We start from the raw sequence: 22,311 nt of genomic DNA, 5'->3' as shown, positions 1-22,311 counted from the left end.
CTTTGACTGGTTGACCAAAGAACTTGATGAATGGCATGCGCTAGATGTAAACTACTTAGATTTCAGGAAAGCCTTTATATGGTTCTTCATAGAAGACACGTGATTAAGCTGAGAGGGCTGAACTTAGGGCCCAAAGTGATGAACTGGATTGGAAACTGGTTGACTGAGAGGTGGCAGAAGGTGCTGATAAATGGAATCTGCTTGGAGGAAAGGGAAGTGAGCAGTGGAGTGCCTCAGTGGTTGGTTGTGGGGCCAATTCTGTTTAATGTATTTATGAGAGACATTGCTGAAGGGTTAGAGGGAAAAGTGTGCCAATAGAGTGAATACCCCGGAGGGAGTAGAAACTATGAGAAGAGATCTCCAAAGATTAGAAGAATGGTCAAAGATCTGGCAGCTAATGCCAAGAAGTGCATAGTGATGCACTTAGGGTTCAGAAATCTAAAGGAGATAGGAGGAGAGAGATTGATAAATACAGCTTAGGAGAGGGACCTTGGGGTGATGGTGTTTGAGGATCTCAAGGTGATGAAACAATGCGACAAGGCAGTGACCACGGCCAGAAGAATGCTAGGCTGCATAGAGAGGAGTATAACCAGCAAGAAAGGAGGTGTTGATGCCCCTGTACATGTCATTGGTGTATCCCCACTTGGAGTATTGTGTTCAGTTTTGGAGGCCATATTTTGATAAGGATGTAAAAAGACTTGAAGTGATTCAGACAAAAGTGACAAAAATGGCATGGGTTTTGCATCTCAAGATGTATGAGAAGAGACTTGAGGACCCGAACATTTACACCCTGGAGGAAAGGAAAGACAAGGGTGATATAATACAGACATTCAAATATTTGAAAGTTATTAATTTACAAAGAAACCTTTTCCAGAAATGGGAAGGTGGTAGAACTAGGGGACATGAAATGAGGTTGCAGGGGGCCGACTCAGGAATAATATTAGGACGTACTTTTTCTTGGAGATGGTGGTAGATGCCTGGAATGCCCTCCCTTGGGAGGTGGTGGAGATTTAAATGGTAAAAGAATTCAAAAATGCATGGGATAAACACAAAGGAATCTTGAATAGAAGGCATAGAACCAAACAAGTTTAGTGGCAATTAGATGGCAACATCACTAATTGGGTAGCAAAGCCAGTGCTGGACAGACTTCTATGGTCTATGCCCTAATCATGGCTGGACAGATTCAGCTTCAGTAACTGGAGAACAAGACCCCTGCTGGGCAGACTTGTACGGTCTGTGCCCCAAAAATGGCAAGGACAAATCAAGATGAAATACGCATATGTAGTATCACATCATACCTTATGCTATGTTTATCTTGTTGGGCAGACTGGATGGACTGTACAGGTCTTCATCTGCCATCATCTACTATGTTACTATGTATGTAAATGTATTGGTGTCAGAGTAGAGCAAAACGTTTTGCACATTAGCTTGGAGTGGAGGAGTAGCTTAGTGGTTATAGTGCTGAGCTTGCTATCCAGGTGTGCCTGGTTCAAATCCTCATCAGAGCAGAACAAAATGTTTGCAGCCTGCTTTCTGTTTTAAACCTTTATTTAATCAGCACTGCAGAGAAACAGAACAAGATATATAAATAGACTCAGACCAGGGCAAAATATTTTACACCCCAGAGCAGTGATAAACATTTTGCAGAGTAGCATGGCATGGAGGAGTAGCTTCGTGGTTAGAGCACCACACTTGACATTTTGGGGCTCCTGGTTCAAATCCCTCTGCTGTTCATCTTGGGCATGTCATAAAATCTAGCATACATACTCCTTTTTTTGTGGATGTTTTACATTACCACATTTTGAGACATCATTGTTGGTGTGCTATATGATTTTGAATGTGTTGGTCAGGGGACATATGTTGATTTTACACTAGGCTTCAATGCTTAGTCCTAGGTTTGTAAAATACATAAACCAAAAGGACAAAAAGAATAGGGAAGACCAATCAATTTCCAACACTAGGGCAAACGTTCATTGTACATTTTGATAAACATTTGCTCTTTTGTTGGACATTGATTGGTCTTCCTCCATTCTTTTTGCCATTTTGGTTTTGGTTTACTCATTTGGGGGCTCTTCTTCTCTTTTTTTTCTTTATAAAATATGTCACAGGCTCTGGACGTTTTGCCTAAAATGTCTATATGCCGACATCCATGACTTTTCTAAAATGGTCCTGCACATATACATAAATCTCATCTTTCAATGCTAGCGAACTGTTTTGAACCAAGCCCTCCTACACTCTAAAGTGTTATTTAACCAAAGGAAATGACTTCATTCACATATGGGATGCTGCTAGGGTCCTGAACTGCAGGAACATGGCAGGAGAAATCCTACAATCACCCATGACCTAACCTTTTCAAGTGGTCTGCAGGGCTTTCCCTTTTCCTTTTCTAAGTTTGCTGAGCAGCTGTATGGGATAATTTGCTAATAACACATTTAGCATTTAAGCAAAAGAACAGTGTTCTTATTGTTTAATTGGTGATGTTTGCAATTTACTTAGCATTTTATTTCTGTATACCATTATCTGTGTGTGTGGTAATTTGTTAGGCTTTCCAAGTTTATGGAAAGCAGAGGGTTATGGTTCTAATTTACATTTTGTAATTACATCCTACTTAACTGTTTAAATTATTTTTAACGAACAGCCTTTGAACAGTCTTGATGCAGAACTTATCTATGCCACTTTCTTACTTTTCCATTTACAATGGTGTGTTAGTGTTTTTAGCACGTGCTAAACGCTAAAAATACCCTTAGGCATATATGGGCGTCTCTAGCATTTACCACACATTTATTCTTAGTTCGCCGTTGTAAAAGGACCCCTAAGTGTGCTTTTGGCTTCATTGAATTGCTCAGATTTAAGCACTATTTTGTCATTTTTATTTTAAACAAATATTTGTAAAGCATGATTGTAAGATGGATTTCAGAATAATAATTTTCTTATTCTAAGCAGGCTTTGACTGTAGCACATGCCTGGCACTATTGTTATCTGGGAAGGATGTGTAGCAAGGAGTTGCTAAAGATTAATTTTGGAAGTTTTCAGTTCTCTGACTGACAGTACAGTAGAGGATAAGGAGAGCTATAAAGTGTACAGTGCAGGAAAGGTCAAATTGGAAACAAACAAGAACAGAGAAACTCTTGGCAAAGGGTAAGGCAAACAATCCAAGATTGCAGAAATCTCCCATTTTTTGTTCTGATTTTTGTTTACCATTTGAACAGGTGTTTTTTATTTGAGGTTTCTGATAACTACCACTGCCAAGCCCCTTTTACCATCAAATTTTTAACTGCCTCGAGGCACTGCTGGGCTGAGAAATAGACATCATGCAGACACACAGAAAGAATGAGCATAGCTAGGAATGGAAAGATATTTGTAAAGCTTTGCTGCAAGCCCAAATGTTTCAAAACCAGGTTAAACTTTATCACTTTAAAATGTTGTCCTTTTTAACTCTTCTTGGTTTGAGTATGATTTTATGTATACTTATTGGCTTGCTTCCTTTTTTTCATTATTATGCTTTATGTTGTATTTTTTTTTTGCCCTATCCTTAGCTTTTGTGCCCGTCCTTTTCTATCTCTTCTAGTTCTTGTTATGGATAGCAAGCCTGATCTGCATCCTTCTCACCACAGACTGTAAGTCCTTCTCACTTAATCTTGGCTCCTCCTTTTACTACTGACAGCAGCTTATCCCACACCTGAACTTGCTGTGTCTGCCAGGTGCAGGTGCCAGATTCGAGGTTCAGGATTTTACTAGCTCTGACTATAGCATAGACAATGAAGAGTGGACTCAGGGAAAGTAAAGAGAACATAGCGATAATAAAACATGCATACTTTAAAATTTTTATTTTGCATAGGGACACAACCATTGTCAAAGCATTCATGATAAGATTCATGATATGAGGTTAACAAAAGTGAACCTACCTCACTGACACACATTGGAAAAATGAATCATGACAACTAAGGTACACATTCATCAAAGAAATTCCACTCTACATCACAATTTATATTGATTTCTCTCAAATCCTATCCACCTCCTGTGACTTTTGTGAGCCTTTGGCCCAGAGGTGGCCGCGTGAGAATCACCCAACCACCAGTGGGTGGACCGAGTCCCCTCAGAACTAAGAGTACTCCCAAGAACTGGACTGGACCACGTGGAGATAAACTGAGGCAGCTTTTATTAGTAACAAAAAACATAAGGCTAAAAGGGTAGTCAAATGGCACAGAAAGGAAAACAGGCAGTGTAGCTATACAGATTAACCTAGCTGAAGCAAGGCTAACATAAGACATAGAATAAGGTAAAGTAGAACAGCCTAGCTGTATAGGGAAATCAAACATAAGCAGCCTAGCTGCGCATCTCACTACTAGCGGAAACAATGCAAAGCATAAAGTATACAGTAAAGGTAAAGTAGAACAGCCTAGCTGTATAGGGAAATAAAACATAAGCAGCCTAGTTGCACTTCTCAATACTAACAAAGCAATGCAAACATATGGCATACAATAGAACACAATAGACTAGGCAAAGGGACCGCCCTAGCAGGACAAAGACAAACAGGCAATACTTGGCTGATAGAGGAAACACCGCTAGTGGTTAAGAAAAGGGTTCATTCTGTCAGTACACTCAGATGAGCCGCTGAACAAACATGACAAACTCCCTCAAAACCAGAGTGGAGCAGAAGCAAAACAAAGGGAAAAGAAAAAAAGTCTCTTGAGGACCTGCACCACAGGTAGAGGCAAGAGCGGGCCACACCGCTCACTGAATACAAGGGATGTCACCTAAGACAGGCAAACAATCACTGAGGCGCCCGAGCCAAATGCTCCCAAGGCAGGCAAGATAAAGTAACAAAGCCTGAGCCGACACTCCCAAGGCAAGCAAGGTGAAGGAGCCAAACCTGAGCCAATGCTTTCAAGGCAGAAGACGGGCCAGGAACAGCCCACGTGGACCCCTCTGTGCTCCAAGCACTGCTCCCTCATCTAGAGATGCCTTGAGATGTGGCCTCAGCTGCTGCACCTGCAGCACTCCCCATCATCCAGGCAACACAGTCCCAAACACAGCACAAAGCCACTCGCTGCATACAGTGACCAAGAACTTACTGTGGTTGACAGGAAACTCAGCTGAGGCACGGAAGGCTCTGGATTCGCAAGCTTGGCAGGCAGGCTTCACTGGACCAAAGCAAAGGTGAAAGCTGTAGGCAAAGCTTTTACTCCTCAGGACTACCAGGCTTGAAATCAGGCTTCACAGGAACACAGCATAAGGTGAAAGCTGTAGGCAAAGCTCAAATGTGGATCAGATTATAGGCCCTGAGGAGGTCAGGTTTGGTAAATGTGGTCACCCTTGTAGGTGGTCAAATAACTGCTATGAGCAGTAAGAGGTAGTTATTCTTAATAGTGATAGCATTCATGCCATGGTAATCAATGCAAGGCTGTAAGGATCCATTTTTCTTCCCCCCCCCCAAAAAAAAAAAAAAAAGAATCTGGCCCCCACCAGGGAGGTGGAGGGACAGATGAAACCACGTTTCAGATTAGCCTGAATATACTCATTCTTAGACTCTGTTTCGGGAATGGAGAGTGAGTAAATGTTGCCCTTAGGTGGCATCTTTCCTGGCAGGAGGTCAGTGGGGCAGTCATACTCCCAATGAGGCTTGTTTCTTGCAGAAGATGTTGGCATAAGCACCATATGCTGTTGGAAGACCATGAGGCAGAGATGATTCGATTATAGCCAGAGTTAGCAGAGGTTGAACAGGTGTTAAGCAGGAATGAAAACAGATCATTCCCCAGGCCAGAACATTTCCAGATTGCCAGTTGATACAAGGTTCATTTAACCAAGGAAGACCCAAAATGACCTGATTAACCGAGCTAGGGAGTACATAGAATTCTATTGCTTCTTAATGCAAGAGACCCACCTGAAGAGAAATAGAGCTAGTAATCATCAACTGGTGCCCAGTCAGTGGGTCCCCGTAGACTGAGGAGATACAAAAAGAGTTCCTGAGGAGATTTACAGGAATATCATACTGGCATATCAGCCGTTCATTCACAAAGTTCCTGTTGACCTCAAAGTCAAGGAAGGTGTGGACAATAAATTGTTTATCTCCGCACTGAAGAGAGTCTGGTAAGGTAATGATGGATGTTGAAGCGTTTTGGAATGGACCTAGGGGTGCCTCCCCAACCATCCCTAGGCTTTGAGTTTCTCGGTTTCCTGTAACATTTAGTTATATAATGTCCTGGGTCTGCACAATGTAGACATAGATCCATAGATTCAAGGTTGTTTCTCCTCCTCTAACAGTCAAGAGTGCCCCATCTGCTTAGGAACCTCCTCTCCCACAGTTTCAGAGTGGACTCGAGCCTCTGGCTGTAGTCTTCTGAAATTGGGATGCCACACGTATAGGGTGACATCTATCTCCACGTTCCTTGGCTGTCTCCTGGAATTGGAAGTCAATCTTAATACATAGAGAAATAAAGTCATCCTGGTTGGTAGGGAGGTCCCACCTCGCAAGATCATCCTTTATGTGCCCCACTAAGCCTGCCAGAAGACAGCCACTTGGGCCTCCTGATTCCACTGCAGTTCTGAAATCAGGGTCCGAAATCAAATGGCATGCTGACCCACAGTTTGTGTCTCTTGTTGCAGGTGCAGAAGCTCAGATGCTACCAAGGAAGAGCGCCCTAGCTTGTCAAAAACCTGCTGAAAGTGAATAAGAAAGTCCTCCAGGCTGGACATAAGTAGATCATTCTGCTCCCACAAAGAAGATGCCCAAGCTAGTGCTTGCCCAGACAGGAGGGAGACAATGAAGGTGGCCTTAATCCGATCAGATGGAAAGCTGGAGGGCTGTAATTCAAAGTTCATCAGGCTCTGGTTTATAAATCCTTGGCACGCCTTGGGGTCCCCATTGATGTTCAGTGGTGCTGAGATACCGGGTGAGCAGCAAATTGGGGCCACTGGAGAGGAGTGGATTCAGACCTGAAGGCGCTGCAGTTTGCATCACGGTTAGCTGAGCACAGGGTTCCCATAAGCTGTTGAAGTTGAGTCTCTTGTTGCTGGATCACCTGGGCGAGGTCCTAGAGAAACAAGAGGCAGCTTGTCAGTCGATCTCATGTTTTTTTGCTACCATAGAATCAGAGAAAATTACCACTTCCCTGCTAGAAATATTTTCCCGGGTAGGATATCTCACGAGAAATACTCTCAGACCATGTGACACAGTTTATGTCTGAGTTGAACCAGAATCTGTGGGAACACTGTGAAGTGAAATCTGTACATACCACACCATATCACTCTGAAACTAATGGGTTGGTGAAGAGATTTAATGGTACATTAAAGCACATGTTAAAGACTTTCATAGAAACACGAGACCATGGGGACAAGATGGCGGCGTGAAGGGAATGCAGTCAAGCTGGTCTGACCTTTACCTTTACTCTTTGGAATTTAGACACAATTTCCTTTTCCTTATGCCTAAAAGGAGAGGTAGGCAGTGTGTTGGCCCCGCTATGCCTGTGATACCTTTGGTGGGACCCATGGACCCTTGCTGCCTTCGAACTATCTCCGGGACCGGACTCTTCGCTGTTCGAGGTTGAAACATCTCTGAGTCCCGAAAATCAGAGGCCACCCTGCTTGCCGGTGGCTGAGCTGAGACATGAGCATGAAACCCTTTGCCCTGATGGGCTGGGAGTTCTTCCTGCAGCGGGGTCAGGTCATAGCAACAAACCGCCGGATACTTCCATACAGATGAGCATGGCACAAAATGGAGTCAGCGTTTCTGCTGATTCCTTAGCTTCAAAGGAGAACAGCTATCGGGCAAATCTGTGACTGAATCAATTTCTTTTTTACCTGTTAAACCATTAACAATTACCTTAGACACCATCTGGGAAGCACTTTGTGGCTGGAAACATCATTTTCCCAAAAATTATTATCAGTATTTTAGCATACTCAAATTCCCTCAGAAAAAGTCTCTATGTTGGAAACAAAAATCTTAACAATGGACAAAAAAATTGAATCTAATGTTAGTGATATTCATTCCCTTCAACAAACTTAAGCAAATTTGATTAAGGAGAATACGATGTTGCAATATAAAATTGAAAATTTAGAAAATCAACAGAGGTCTAAAACACTGCGTTTAATAAATTTTCCTAAAGTGCCTTCTATTGCTCCTCTTATAACTTAAAAAAATATCTATTGGAAATATTGAAGGATCCTGAGCAAGCTTATCTCTAAAATATATGATCTATTACCCTATAATAAGAAAAATACTGATCAACCTATTGCTGAAGGAGCTGGTGTTTCTTTTGATACTTTAAATCTTACACAAATGCTTGAAGATGATACTTTCAGGCTTATTTTTGAAAGAGAAGGGCGCCTATCTTTCGACACAAATCGGGAGATGGGCGTCCTTCTCACAGGGTCGCCCAAATCGGCATAATCGAAAGCCGATTTTGGGCGTCCCCAACTCCTTCCTGTCACAAGGATGACCAAAGTTCCTGGGGGCATGTCAGTGGCGTAGCAAAGGCGGGACTGGGGCATGCCTAACAGATGGGCGTCCTTGAGCAAAAATGGGAAAAAGAAGGACGAGCACTTGGCTGACTTTACTTGGTCCATTTTTAGTTACGACCAAGCCTCAAAAAAGTGCCCGAACTGACCAGATGACCACCAGAGGGAATCAGGGATGACCTCCCCTGACTCCCCCAGTGGTCACTAACCAAATCCCTCCCCGAAAAAAAACAACTTTAAAACTTTTTTTTGCCAGCCTGAAATGTCATACTCAGGTCCATCGCAGCAGTATGCAGGTCCCTGGGGGGGGGGGGGGGGGGGGGGGGGGGGTGGTGTGTGTGTGTCAGCGGAGGCATAGCAAAGGCGTGGACGTCCTTCTTTCAAACATTTTGGACGTCCTGAACTGCCCCCCCCCCCCACAGGAATGGCCAAATTTCAAGGGAGTGGAGTGGAAGAGTGGCCTAGTGGTTAGAGCACTGGTCTTGCAATCCAGAGGTGGCCAGTTCAAATCCCACCTCTGCTACTTGTGATCCAAAATCCAAATAAAGGGGGTGTCAGAGGCATGGACGTCCTTCTCACAGAAACATCCAGGCATGGATGTCCTTCTCAAAGAAACATCCACATTTTGGACGTCCTCAACTGCCGTCACAGGGACGGATGCATAGCAAAGGACGTCCTTCACCCATACTCTAAAAAAAAAAAAAAAGACGTCCCTGACGAGCACTTGGACGTTTTCACCTGGACTTGTATTTTTCTAAGGTTGTAAACGGCAATTTATTTAAGGTCGTAGATGGCTATTATACACGCAGCTTGTCTGCATGTATGAAGCCGTCTTTGGCATGCGCAGAGCAGCCACGCATAATACTTGACTGCTCTGCACTGGCTTCCCCCCCTTAGGAAGAAAATCATGTGCAAATGAGCTAACAGTGAGCAGCTCATTTGCATGCGATTTCCTTCATACATGTCTGTTCCTTTCCGAATTGCTAAGGGATCGGTAAGGGAAGGGCTTTCTCTGTTCAGTTAGTGCATCAGTAGTTAGTCCACTGCAGTGCCCCGTAGGGTGCCCAGTTGGTGTCCTGGCATGTCAGGAGACCAGTGCACTACGAATGCTGGCTCCTCCCATGACCAAATGATTTGGATTTGGCTGTTTTTGAGATGGGCGTCCTTGGTTTCCATTAGTTTGTAAATTGTTAAAAGAAAAAAAAAAGAAACTGGAGACCATGACTGGGAGAAATACTTTCCCTACCTACTGTTTGCATACAGGGAAGTACCTCAGGAGTCTACAGGGTTCTCCCCATTTCAATTGCTTTATGGCCAGAGGGTGAGAGTGCCCTTTGACCTAATAACATAGTAACATAGTAGATGACGGCAGAAAAAGACCTGCACGGTCCATCCAGTCTGCCCAACAAGACAAACATATGTGTAAACCTTACCTTGATTTGTACCTGCCTTGTTCAGGCACAGACCGTACAAGTCTGCGCAGCAGTACTTCCCGCCTCCCAACCACCAGTCCCACCTTCCACCACCGGCCCCGGCACAGACCGTACAAGTCTGCCCTCCACCATCCTCGCCTCCCAACCACCAACCCTCTTCCCCCCACCTGCTCCGCCACCCAATTTCGGCTAAGCTTCTGAGGATCCATTCCTTCTGCACAGGATTCCTTTATGCATATCCTCCGTTACCGTTTTCATCTCCACCACCTCCCGCGGGAGGGCATTCCAAGCATCCACCACCCTCTCCGTGAAAAAATACTTCCTGACATCTTTCCTGAGGTTGCCCCTAGCTTAGTGCAGATCATCCCAGCATCTAACGTTGGCTGCCATATATTGAATCTACCCCAAGAGTATCTGCATTATCCTGTGGGCATTGGGAAAATGAAGTTGCTTACATGTAACAGGTGTTCTCTGTGGATATCAAGATAAAGCAGACACACCTTCCTGCCTGCCATCTCCTAAAAAATAAATAAAATAATAATAGAAATCCAAAAAATTCAGATATACAGCAATCATCATTATGCAGACTGAACAAAATATGCAAAACTAGTTACAATCACTAACTTAGAAAGCCATCAGTGTTTACTTTTCTTCACTGGATATCCTCAAGTGGCTATTGTTTGAAGTGGCTACCTCCAGCACCTGTTGTTTGAAGCTAAGTACTCTTAGAAATTATAGACTCTGAAGATTTTATTGAGAAACTATTGTAAAAATAATCTTGTATAGTTCAACTATTATCATATATTTTTGTGCACTGTTTTGAAATTTTTTGACCAGAGATGGTGATTTTTTTTGAAGGGATTGTTTCCCTAAAGTAAATTATTCACTGAGGTCTTTTTCTCCAATATCAACAAAAATGAACTTGCACCTTCCTCCAACTAACATAGGTGTTCCTTTATTATGTTAACATCTCCTACGTATTCTGACATAACATGTTTTTGGTTGTTTGTTGTTGGGGTTTTTTTGCAATAGGATTTAAAAATGTGCTTTTTAATTTAAATTCTTGCCTTTTTTTAAAAAATCAGACTCCAATGAATCAAGCCTCAACCCGTTCTCATTGCATTTTCACCATACACCTCTCAAGTAAAGAGCCTGGATCTGCAACTATCCGTCGTTCCAAGCTGCATTTGGTAGACTTGGCTGGTTCGGAGCGTGTTGCCAAAACTGGTGTTGGAGGCCAGCTACTGACAGAGGCCAAATACATCAACTTGTCGTTACACTATCTGGAGCAGGTAAAACTAGCATAAATGGTCTTTTGTGTAATTTAATCTTCTCTTTGTGCACATCAAATTGTATCCCCAGTGTCTACCTTACTGCCTCCTTTTTCATGGCCTAGAGCCAGAAAGAAATCCACTTCCAAGAATGTACCATTCAGTGTCTTCCTGGTGCCAGAAGTGCATGGATGTTCTCTGTCAACAAACAGGATTGATTCTAGCACATGAGTGGGTGACATCAAGTCTAGTTTAAACTTCTGAGTTTCTATGACCCTTCCCATGTGCAGTGGTCTCTTTATTCATGTTGTTTTGTCTTCCAATCTGCTAAACAGATGCAAGTCTCCCAACTTTTTAAAATAATTATATTCTTCAAGTGTTTGGAAGTTGTTTTTTCTATTTGTCATTCATTTCTTTCATTTAAACAAACTATTTGTTTTGTTTTTTTTCTGTTTGTGTTGAGAGCCATGGGACCATAGCACATGGCAAACCCAAATGTCCAGCCCAACCAGTGAAAGAAAGATTGTAAACTTCGACACTCATAGTCAGTGTCTCATCCATTTCGGTTCAGATCACTGACAAGAGGTACTGCAAGCACTTGCATGTCCCCAAGAACCCGAAGGTACTGACTCAGTCTCCTCTAAGACTCCTATTAGACAGAGAAGATTCTTTCAATATAGAAACAGTAGGTCTTCTTCTGCTGATGTGGCTTTGTCTTATCCCTTAGGGGGCAAGTTACTAAGCTGTGGTAAAATATGGCACTTTACTGACGAAGTCACTAACCCTTCCCCACAGCAAAGGCCGCTTAACCCCCTAGACCCCCTATTCCCCTAACACAAGTAAGTCCCCAAGTGTTTAAATCCTATATCCACCCCCCCATAGGTCCATCCCCCGGGCCTACCACAACAAATCATTAGTGTTTCATGGTCATGGGAAAGGAGCAATCCCTAGTCACACCAGCATTGTGCTCAAAATGGTACCCATGGTACTGCTGCTAGGGTTCAGGCTGCCATATAAGGCAAAAAGTTCTTGTGTAGCAGTCTGACCTGTACCAGTAGTACCAAAAAACTACTGCTAGGGTTCACAGGTACCATTTTGAATCCAGTGCCGGCAGAGACAAGAGCTACTGGGAATTACTCCTGTACCATTACACCTGGACCATAATACTTTGTTAAATAGGCTCGAGAGGAATGGGGAGATTCAAGGGGGGGGGGGAAACCAACAAGGAGTGGGGATAGGGCTTAAACACTTATGTGTCTTCAGTGTGTGGGGGCTGTGGGGAGTGTATCTTTGCTAATGGTGAGGGAGGATTCCCAGACTATTTGACTTGCTTACTTTATTTTTTGTCTATTAGATTGTAAGCTCTTTGAGCAGGGACTGTCTTTCTTCTATGTTTGTGCAGCGCTGCGTACACCTTGTAGCGCTATAAAAATGCTAAACAGTAGTAGTAGTAGTAGTAGAGTTGCTGAAAATGCCAAACCCTTTAAGATGGTGCCCGAGAGCAGTGAGATGCATGTTAGTATTATTTTTGAGCTGGCACTACTTTTCCTAGAATAACAAAACTTGCAAAGTTCAATGCATGCTGCATTATTTTTCTTTACATAATAATGATGTGTTTGCATGCATTTGCATGCTTTGCATCTCATTACATAGCTTAAACTAATATCCATTACAGAAAACGCCGTGAGAACAACATTTGACCACCTGAACTTCCGGAAACTACTAAAAACTACCTTGTTCAAAAAGGCGTACCCTAACAATCAACGTAAATGCCTTAACCCAGCAACACAACAAAACCAAATCTCATACTGGACATAACTTAACTCTTCCTCCTTATGACTCACATACGAGCTAACTTTACCACAACCTCACTTTATATTTTTTCAAACCGATATTGGCAATTGCCTCTATGGTAGTATGTAAGCCACATTGAGCCTGCAAATAGGTGGGAAAATGTGGAATACAAATGTAACAAACAAAATAATGCATGGTTTTGATGCTTATTGCATGTTGAGGCAAAATTGTGCCTTGTTCCTTTAACACACCTTAGTAACCAACCCCCTTAGTGGTTTCAAGAGTCTCATCATGAAAGGGTGGCACCATAAATTCTCTGGTTTGGTGCTAATCATGGCTGAGACTTCTCACACTAAAGTGCACATGTCTTCAACACAGTCACATAGTTCTGAGCATAAGGCAACTCCCGAGCCCCAGGTACCAAGGCAGTTGAAAAGCACCATCATCTCAGCACAGATGCATGGAGCTATCTCTCAGTGCAGAGTTGTAAACTACTGCTGTGCCTTGGTACTGAATGAGAAAGCTCTTCAAGCTTGACATAGAGGAGAAGCCTAGTGGTTAAAGCAGTGGGCTGAGGGCATGGAAAGCTAGGTTGAGATCCCACTGACACTCCTTGTGATTTTAAGCAAGTCACTTAGCCCTCCATTGCTTCAGATACAAACTTACACTGAAAGCCCTCTGAGGACAGGAAAATACTTCCTGTACCTGAATGTAACTTGCCTTGAGGGAGTACTGAAAAAGCAAGAGCTAAATCCAGAATCCCTTCTCTTCTAGCAGAGTGCATTTGATACAGCCCATGTGCAGGGCAGTCCTCTAAAATCAGCACTAATATTTACATACATAGAGGTTTAGAATGCTCATATATTTGTGTATGTGCCAACATGCTGCTTAAGCGCTATTCTTCAAATACTCACTTAATTTACATAGCATATATTTGCAAGGGGGTGTATACAAAGGGCAGATCATGGAAGGTGGAACATAGGCAGGGCTCCCACTTATGCACTCCCTGCCACACTTAAACGCTTGTGCTTACACTACCTCTAAAGCTGGCAAAGAGATACTTGGTTAAGCTAGTATTCTATAAGGGAATGTAGTCGATTACTTTCCTACATAGAATAGGTGTCTGCAGTCATTGGTGCCGACTCCGTGGGTACTATGGGTGCTCAACGACCCCCCAATATTTCCCCGTCGGAACCGGAAGTTCCCCAGGAGCCAGCCCGCTGCCCGACCTCTTCTCCCACTCCCACAACAGTCCTTCGCCTGCCCCTCGCCTTCCTGATGCCGCCCATAACTTAAAAGTCATCTTACTGGGGTCCCGGCGGCAGCAGTAGTGAAAGGTGAGCACGAGCAGGCTCGGTGAGTCGGCGCTAAGTTCAGGCTGCCTTCCCTTCTCGTTGCTCTCAGCTTTGCCTCTGGTCCTGCCCTCATTTCCTGTTTCCGCAAGGGCGGGACCAGAGGCAGAGCTGACAGCAACGAGAAGGGAAGGCAGGCTGAACTTAGCGCCGACTCGCCGAGCCTGCTCGTGCTCGCCTTTTACTACTGCTGCCGCTGGGACCCCGGTAAGATGACTTTTAAATTATCGGCGGCATGCAGGAAGGCGAGCACGAGCAGGCTCGGCGAGTCGGCGCTAAGTTCAGCTAAGTTCAGCCATCTTTCGTTTTGATAATACGGTCGGGGACGCCCAAATCTCAACATTTAGGTCGACCTTAGAGATGGTTGTCCCCGGTTTTCGGCGATAATGGAAACAGAGGATGCCCATCTCAGAAATGACCGTGGGAGGAGCCAGCATTTGTAATGCACTGGTCCCCCTTACATGCCAGGACACCAACTGGGCACCCTAGGGGGCACTGCAGTGGACTTCAGAAATTGCTCCCAGGTGCATAGCTCCCTTACCTTGTGTGCTGAGCCCCCCAAACCCCCCAACCCCCCAAAAAAAACCCACTCCCCACAACTGTACACCACTGCTATAGCCCTTACAGGTGAAGGGGGGCACCTACATGTGGGTACAGTGGGTTTGTGGTGGGTTTTGAAGGACTCACATTTACCACCACAAGTGTAACAGGTAGGGGGGGATGGGCCTGGGTCCACCTGCCTGAAGTGCACTGCACCCATTAAAACTGCTCCAGGGACCTGCATACTGCTGTCATGGAGCTGGGTATGACATTTGAGACTGGCATAGAAGCCTGATAGTATATTAGTATATACAGGTGAAGTGGGAATCAAACCCATTCCCCCAGGATCAGAGTCCACTGCACTAACCACTAGGCTGCTCCTCCACTCCAGCTGTTCTTCTACTCAGTTTTACAAGCTACTAAACAGGAATGGGTAGTGTTACTAGCCTGGCAGCTCTAATCCAGCTATGGCTTCTCACCCAGTCCCTTAGTATGACTGGCAGAACGCCAGATGATACATTGCTTGGTTTTGAAGCAGAAATAATCTTGGTTGTAGGCTGCATCTCAACAGCTGTTCCACTGAATTTTACAAGTTACTTAAATAGGAATGGTAGTGGTACTATCCTGACAGGTTCTTATAGTCACTCTAATCCAGCTATAGTTTTTCACCCAGGCCCCTTATGCGGCAGGGAATTATGTTGTTTGGGGCTCCTCAGGAGTTGCTGCTCAAACTCAATCTTCCAAATAGTATGCTATTCTCTGAATCATGCTAATGCAGAGAATCTCTTGCTTCTTTCACAGCTTTAATGATGTAGTATTTTTACATCAAATAAATGCTTATCCTAGAGCCTTTTTCATTCAGTAGAGTGGTTGTCTCTGTGGTATGAGTAAGACTGAATAATTCTTCTGTGGTATGGATGTTTTGAGCTGCTGCTTTAGGGCCTCAGTTACTCATGGTTTATGAGAGACCTTGCACCAGCTATAGACTTGAAGTTCTCCTAAACCTGAATGCTCATGATTGTTTAGTTGTCTGGTAAATAATATGCCTGTTGCCAAACTTCTATTGATTTTATTTATTATTTATTTATTTTATTGCATTTTCCCACCTATTTGCGGGCTCAGTGTGGCTTACAATACATTGTATTAATGGAAGTACAATTTGTTACAACTCGATTGTGGTTACATTGTTAGGCATTGAGTTTAGAACAGAGTCTACGTATCGTTAAGAGAATGGTACAATGGAACAAAACAATGGAACAAAGGAAGAACAACGGATACTGATAGGACTATAGAACAATAGCGCGAAAAACATTCGGGTATAGCATTTTTACCTGTAGATTAAGGTTTAAGTATGTTAAAATGAGAGTACAGATGAGAATGTATTGATGTATTGCTAACAGTGTGCTTAGACGTCATGTGTTTTGATCTTTTCGATAGATTTTTTCGAAGAGATGAGTCTTCAATAGTTTGCGGAAGTCGGTCAGCTCGTTGGTCGCCTTCAGGTTACGTGGAAGATTGATCCAAAATTGCGTGCTCATATAAGAAAAGGTTGATGCGTGCATCACTTTGTATTTTATGCCTTTGCAATTAGGGAAGTGGAGGTTCAGGAAAGTTCGGGATGATCTTTTAGCGTTTCTAGGTGGTAGGTCTATTAAGTCAGACATGTAGGCTGGGGCTTCACCGTGAATGATTTTGTGGACTAGTGTGCATACTTTAAAAGTGATGCGTTCCTTGAGTGGGAGCCAGTGTAGCTTCTCTTGTAAGGGTTTCGCGCTTTCGTATTTTGGTTTCCTGAAAATGAGTCTGGCAGCTGTGTTCTGGGCTGTTTGAAGTTTCTTCAGTATTTGCTCTTTACAACCTGCGTATAGTGAGTTGCAGTAATCCAAATGGCTAAGTACAAGTGATTGCACTAGGCTGCGGAAGACGGATCTTGGGAAGAATGGTCTTATTCTTTTCAGTTTCCACATGCTGTAAAACATCTTTTTGGTTGTGTTGTTTGCGTGATTTTCGAGTGTTAAGTGGCGGTCATTAGTGACTCCAAGGATTTTTAAAGTTTCTGAAATTGGAAGATTTAGTTTTGGTGTGTTTATAGTGGTGAATTCATTCGTGTTGTATTGGGAGGTAAGTATCAGGCATTGAGTTTTTTCTGCATTCAGTTTCAAGCGAAATGCATCTGCCCAGGTGTTCATGATGTGTAAGCTTTGGTTGATTTCATTGTGGATTTCTTTAATGTCTTGTTTGAAAGGGATATATATTGTTACATCGTCAGCATATATATGTGGGTAAAGGTTAGAACATTTCCTAAAGTTTCTTTTGAATCCTATGGAAACAAAATGAGTCTACTCTTTCTCCCCATAGTGTTGAGATTACCAGGGACAACAGTTAAAAGGAACAGAGGAGTATATGGTAATGTTTAACATAAATGGAGAGTATAATTAAACTTCTGTGTCTTCATAGCAGAGTAAATGACAAAATTACAGAGATCAATCACAGCTTCACATGAGGATCCCTGCCTTGCAATCAGTTCATGGTACAAAGAATTCCACTTACCAACAGGCAATTGTCATGGCAGGTTTTCCATCACATTTTTTTTTCATCTCTTGTCATTTAAAAAAAAAATGTTATATGACAAACAAATATAAATATACATATGTTATACTTAAGAAATGGTAATCCAAATGTATTCAAGAGCAAATGTTACCTGTGCCTTACATCAGTTTTGCATTGGTGTTAATAAACATAAGTCCTGTTTACTGGAACCAGCAGAGCCCCTTGTACATTGGAGCCAGTGGACAAGGGATTTAATAATTTTTATATTCTTGCCAAAATTCTTGCCAATATACATAGGACCTGATATTCAAAGCCATTTAAGTGAACAGAAGAGACTCCAGCCTGCTTAAATTGCTCAGCACTGCCCAATTGTCAACATTCAGCAGCATTTAACTGGGCAGTGCCACAGAATATCGGCTCTGACTGGCCCCCAAAAAAGGGGGCAGGTCAGGGGCAATACTGGGGGTGGCATTGGGGAGGAGCTAGCAGGTATGCAGGTGCCAGCAATATTTAGCGCTGTCTCCAGCTTAGCTATGTGGGCCCTGGCACTGAATATCATCCAGGACCCGCATAACATTTAAAACCCTTTTTAAGGCCTCCTTGGCCCCCTCCTTCCTTTCCCGTCCCCTCTGGCACATGACCTTAAGTACCTCCCTCCTCCCCCTACAGTGACCTTCACGACCTACCTTCAATCCCTAGTGGTCTAGTGGGGACAGTGGGGAAGGAGCGACTCACTCCCCCGCTCCTGCTCCTAGCAGCAGCATCATAGTAACATAGTAAAGGACAGCAGATAAAGACCTGTACGGTCCATCCAGTCTGCCCAACAAGATAAACTCATTTTACTTGATATGTGATACTTTATATATATATACCTGAGTTTGATTTGTCCTTGCCATTCTCAGGGCACAGACCGTAAAAGTCTGCCCAGCATTGTTCTTGTACTAAAAGTTCTGAAGATTCTGGAATCCTAAAGAGTTGCAAGATTCCGGAATCCTAATTAGTAGCAACATTCCATGTAGAATCCCAAAGAGTAACATAGTAAATGACAGTCCATCCAGTCTGCCCAACAAGATAAACTAATTTTACATGGTATTCATTTATTTATTTATTGCATTTGTATCCCACATTATCCCACCTATTTGCAGGCTCAATGTGGCTTACATAGTTTTGTTATGACATTATCATTCCGGAATATCAGATACAGTTAGTAGTGTGCAGAGATTTAAGTAAGGGAAAAAAGAGGAAGTGATTAGGCGGGTAATTGTAGAAGTGGACTTTCATAACTGGTTGGGTTGGTGAAGTGAATCAGTGAAGCTGTTGGTTCTCGTTGTAGGCCTTGTTGAAGAAGTGTGTCTGCAGAGATATGTGTGTCTTCAGAGGTATGTGATACTTTATACGTATACCCGAGTTTGATTTGCCCTTGCCATTCTCAGGGCACAGACCATAGAAGTCTGCCCAGTACTGTTCTTGTACTAAGTTCTGAAGCTAACATCGAAGTCCTTTAAAATTTACACTCCAGCCCAGCCCTATCTATTCAGTCATGATCAGGGCGTAGACCGTAGAAGTCTGCCCAGCTCCCATTTTGTTTCCAGTTACTGGCGTCGCTGAAAATGGATGCTCCAAGTGGTTGCGGTAGCTATAATGAGGAAGATGTCACTAGTGGCAGGAGCAAGGGGAGTTCATTCATGCCTCTATCACCCCCGCTAGACCACCAAGGATTGAAGGTATGCCTGGAGGAAGGGTGGAAAGGAGGTACTTAATGTGTGGACCAGGGGGCAGGAGGAAGGAAGGAGTGGGCCAGAGGAGGGGGCTTAGGATGCCTTAAAAAGGGTTTTAAAACGTATGTGGGTCCTGGCCAATATTCACCTGGGGCCTGCATTACTGTCTTATGTGGGCCCAGCTGGGACATGCATAAGCTCCAGCGGCCAGGACACCAATTATTAGTCCTGATTATTCAGTGCCAGTGCCCGTATATGGCCCGGCACTAAATATCCGGGGTTAATGTAGCTGGTGATGGTCAGCATTTAAAAAAACCCGCTGATCGCCACCGGCTGAATATCAGCCAGATAATGTTCAGCATAGCCATCAAGTGAGAAGCCATTTGTAAAATTAAGATATGTTATTATTTTATGAACTTGGAATTGTGGATAGGTGTTTTGCAAGGCATTCCTTGCATTCAGATATATTCTTTCTAGAACACTAGTCCCTAAGCTGTGAAGATTCAAGCAGTACAGGTAGTTTTACAGTCTTCCAGCTGGCTATGTTAATCTTACAACGTGCGCGAGGCAGACACAAGTTTCCCCGTGGCAGCATGAGCATTCTTAGGGTATTCTTTATGCCGCTCCATGGCAATGTCAGTATTTAAAGAAGTCAATTTCTCCCTTCCCCCTCCCCCTCCCCTCCACCATGACACAACAATGAAACAGCAATATCTCCATTGGAGATGTGGATATATTTTGGCATATCGCCAGTAAACTTTGCTAACCCCACTGCTAAAAAATAGTCTGTTTGTTTTATATAAAAAATGAAATTCTGAAGCTTCACTTAGCTGTCACTGTGAGTGGGTGGATACGAAATCCAGTGCTATTCGGGCCATCATTCACACTTGCATACATAGGATGAGTTTCTACATACTTGTTCATCTTTCTTCCTAAATTAAATTAAAATGCTAGCTTGTTCCTCAGGCTCAGCCATAATTTATTGCATTCACTGATGACTGTATTTGCAATGGCTTGTGTAAATGAATGCTTGCCTTTAAGTATACCTTTCACCCCTACTCAGGTAAGCAATTTTGGAACAAGCAGATTGATGTGGTCTTTCTGAATAACTAGAGGCTAACAGTATGAGTTTTGGTTTTGTTTTTTTAATTTAAGATTTTATAAATGTACAATTTCCAAATGTACAAGAAAATAGAATCACAGGAAAAAATGTATCATACAAATATCTATTATTTCATAGGAAATCCAACAAGCCCATATCAAGGGAAGATGATTTTACCACTACAAATTGAAGAAAAAACAAAAGGAAAAAAGTTAGTCTTTGCTAAACTAACAAGTTAGACATAAATTAGGTTATTGTACATAAGTACATAAGTACATAAGTAGTGCCATACTGGGAAAGACCAAAGGTCCATCTAGCCCAGCATCCTGTCACCGACAGTGGCCAATCCAGGTCAAGGGCACCTGGCACGCTCCCCAAACGTAAAAACATTCCAGACAAGTTATACCTAAAAATGCGGAATTTTTCCAAGTCCATTTAATAGCGGTCTATGGACTTGTCCTTTAGGAATCTATCTAACCCCTTTTTAAACTCCGTCAAGCTAACCGCCCGTACCCCGTTCTCCGGCAACGAATTCCAGAGTCTAATTACACGTTGGGTGAAGAAAAATTTTCTCCGATTCGTTTTAAATTTACCACACTGTAGCTTCAACTCATGCCCTCTAGTCCTAGTATTTTTGGATAGCGTGAACAGTCGCTTCACATCCACCTGATCCATTCCACTCATTATTTTATACACTTCTATCATATCTCCCCTCAGCCGTCTCTTCTCCAAGCTGAAAAGCCCTAGCCTTCTCAGCCTCTCTTCATAGGAAAGTCGTCCCATCCCCACTATCATTTTCGTCGCCCTTCGCTGTACCTTTTCCAATTCTACTATATCTTTTTTGAGATACGGAGACCAGTACTGAACACAATACTCCATGGAGCGATACAACGGCATTATAACATCCGCACACCTGGACTCCATACCCTTCCTAATAACACCCAACATTCTATTCGCTTTCCTAGCCGCAGCAGCACACTGAGCAGAAGGTTTCAGCGTATCATCGACGACGACACCCAGATCCCTTTCTTGATCCGTAACTCCTAACGCGGAACCTTGCAAGACGTAGCTATAATTCGGGTTCCTCTTACCCACATGCATCACTTTGCACTTGTCAACATTGAACTTCATCTGCCACTTGCACGCCCATTCTCCCAGTCTCGCAAGGTCCTCCTGTAATCGTTCACATTCCTCCTGCGACTTGACGACCCTGAATAATTTTGTGTCATCGGCGAATTTAATTACCTCACTAGTTATTCCCATCTCTAGGTCATTTATAAATACATTAAAAAGCAACGGACCCAGCACAGACCCCTGCGGGACCCCACTAACTACCCTCCTCCACTGAGAATACTGGCCACGCAATCCTACTCTCTGCTTCCTATCTTTCAACCAGTTCTTAATCCATAATAATACCCTACCTCCGATTCCATGACTCTGCAATTTCTTCAGGAGTCTTTCGTGCGGCACTTTGTCAAACGCCTTCTGAAAATCCAGATATACAATGTCAACCGGCTCCCCATTGTCCACATGTTTGCTTACCCCCTCAATTCAAACCCTAAAATATCTGTTTCTCAGTCTTTCAAAAATTGCTCTAATTGCAAAGAATCCCAAAAAATGAATTCTTAACCTTGATAAGTCAAAATATATTTGTATAGAAATTTCAGGAAAAAGGTAGCTAACTCCTAGTGCAAGAACTTTTGGCTTTAAAGCCAAAAAAGCTTTACACCTGAGTTGAGTTGCACGTGAAACATCTGGAAAAATTCAAATCTTTGCTCCACAAAACGTAGCTTCTTTTTTTGAAAACTATTTCTTCATTATCAAAGTTTTATCAGTATGAGGAGCCAAAGTGATGAGCAGAGTTGAACAATCTTTGATCACATCCTGCAAATCTTCTAAGAAAACAGTCAGATCTATCTCAGATGTTTCTAGTCGATCGCCCCCCCCCCCCCCCCCCTGTTAGTCGCTTTGGATCTTCTTCCGATCAGACAAATAATAACAAGTATAGTAGTAAGTGTATCTGCTACTGACATACCAAGAATCTCTTTAAGATACTTTCCAAAGAGTATCTCTGGCAAGAACATGTAAATACAT

At 43.1% G+C, this 22,311-nt stretch overlaps 1 protein-coding gene across 1 annotated transcript in view; it reads left to right on the top strand.

Moving 5' to 3' along the window:
- Positions 1 to 22,311, top strand: part of KIF6 (kinesin family member 6) — a 795,359-nt gene that overhangs the window by 267,607 nt on the left and 505,441 nt on the right. Inside the window, exon 7 of the mRNA XM_030195774.1 lies at positions 10,976 to 11,182. Coding sequence (XP_030051634.1) covers positions 10,976 to 11,182 — 207 coding nt within the window. The remainder of the gene's footprint in view (positions 1 to 10,975; positions 11,183 to 22,311) is intronic.

The sequence above is a fragment of the Microcaecilia unicolor genome, chromosome 3 (genome assembly GCF_901765095.1).
Source record: "Microcaecilia unicolor chromosome 3, aMicUni1.1, whole genome shotgun sequence".
Classification (NCBI taxonomy): Eukaryota; Metazoa; Chordata; class Amphibia; order Gymnophiona; family Siphonopidae; genus Microcaecilia; species Microcaecilia unicolor.
The sequence above is the reverse complement of the archived record's forward strand: the minus strand, read 5'-3'. Positions and strand labels throughout refer to the sequence as shown.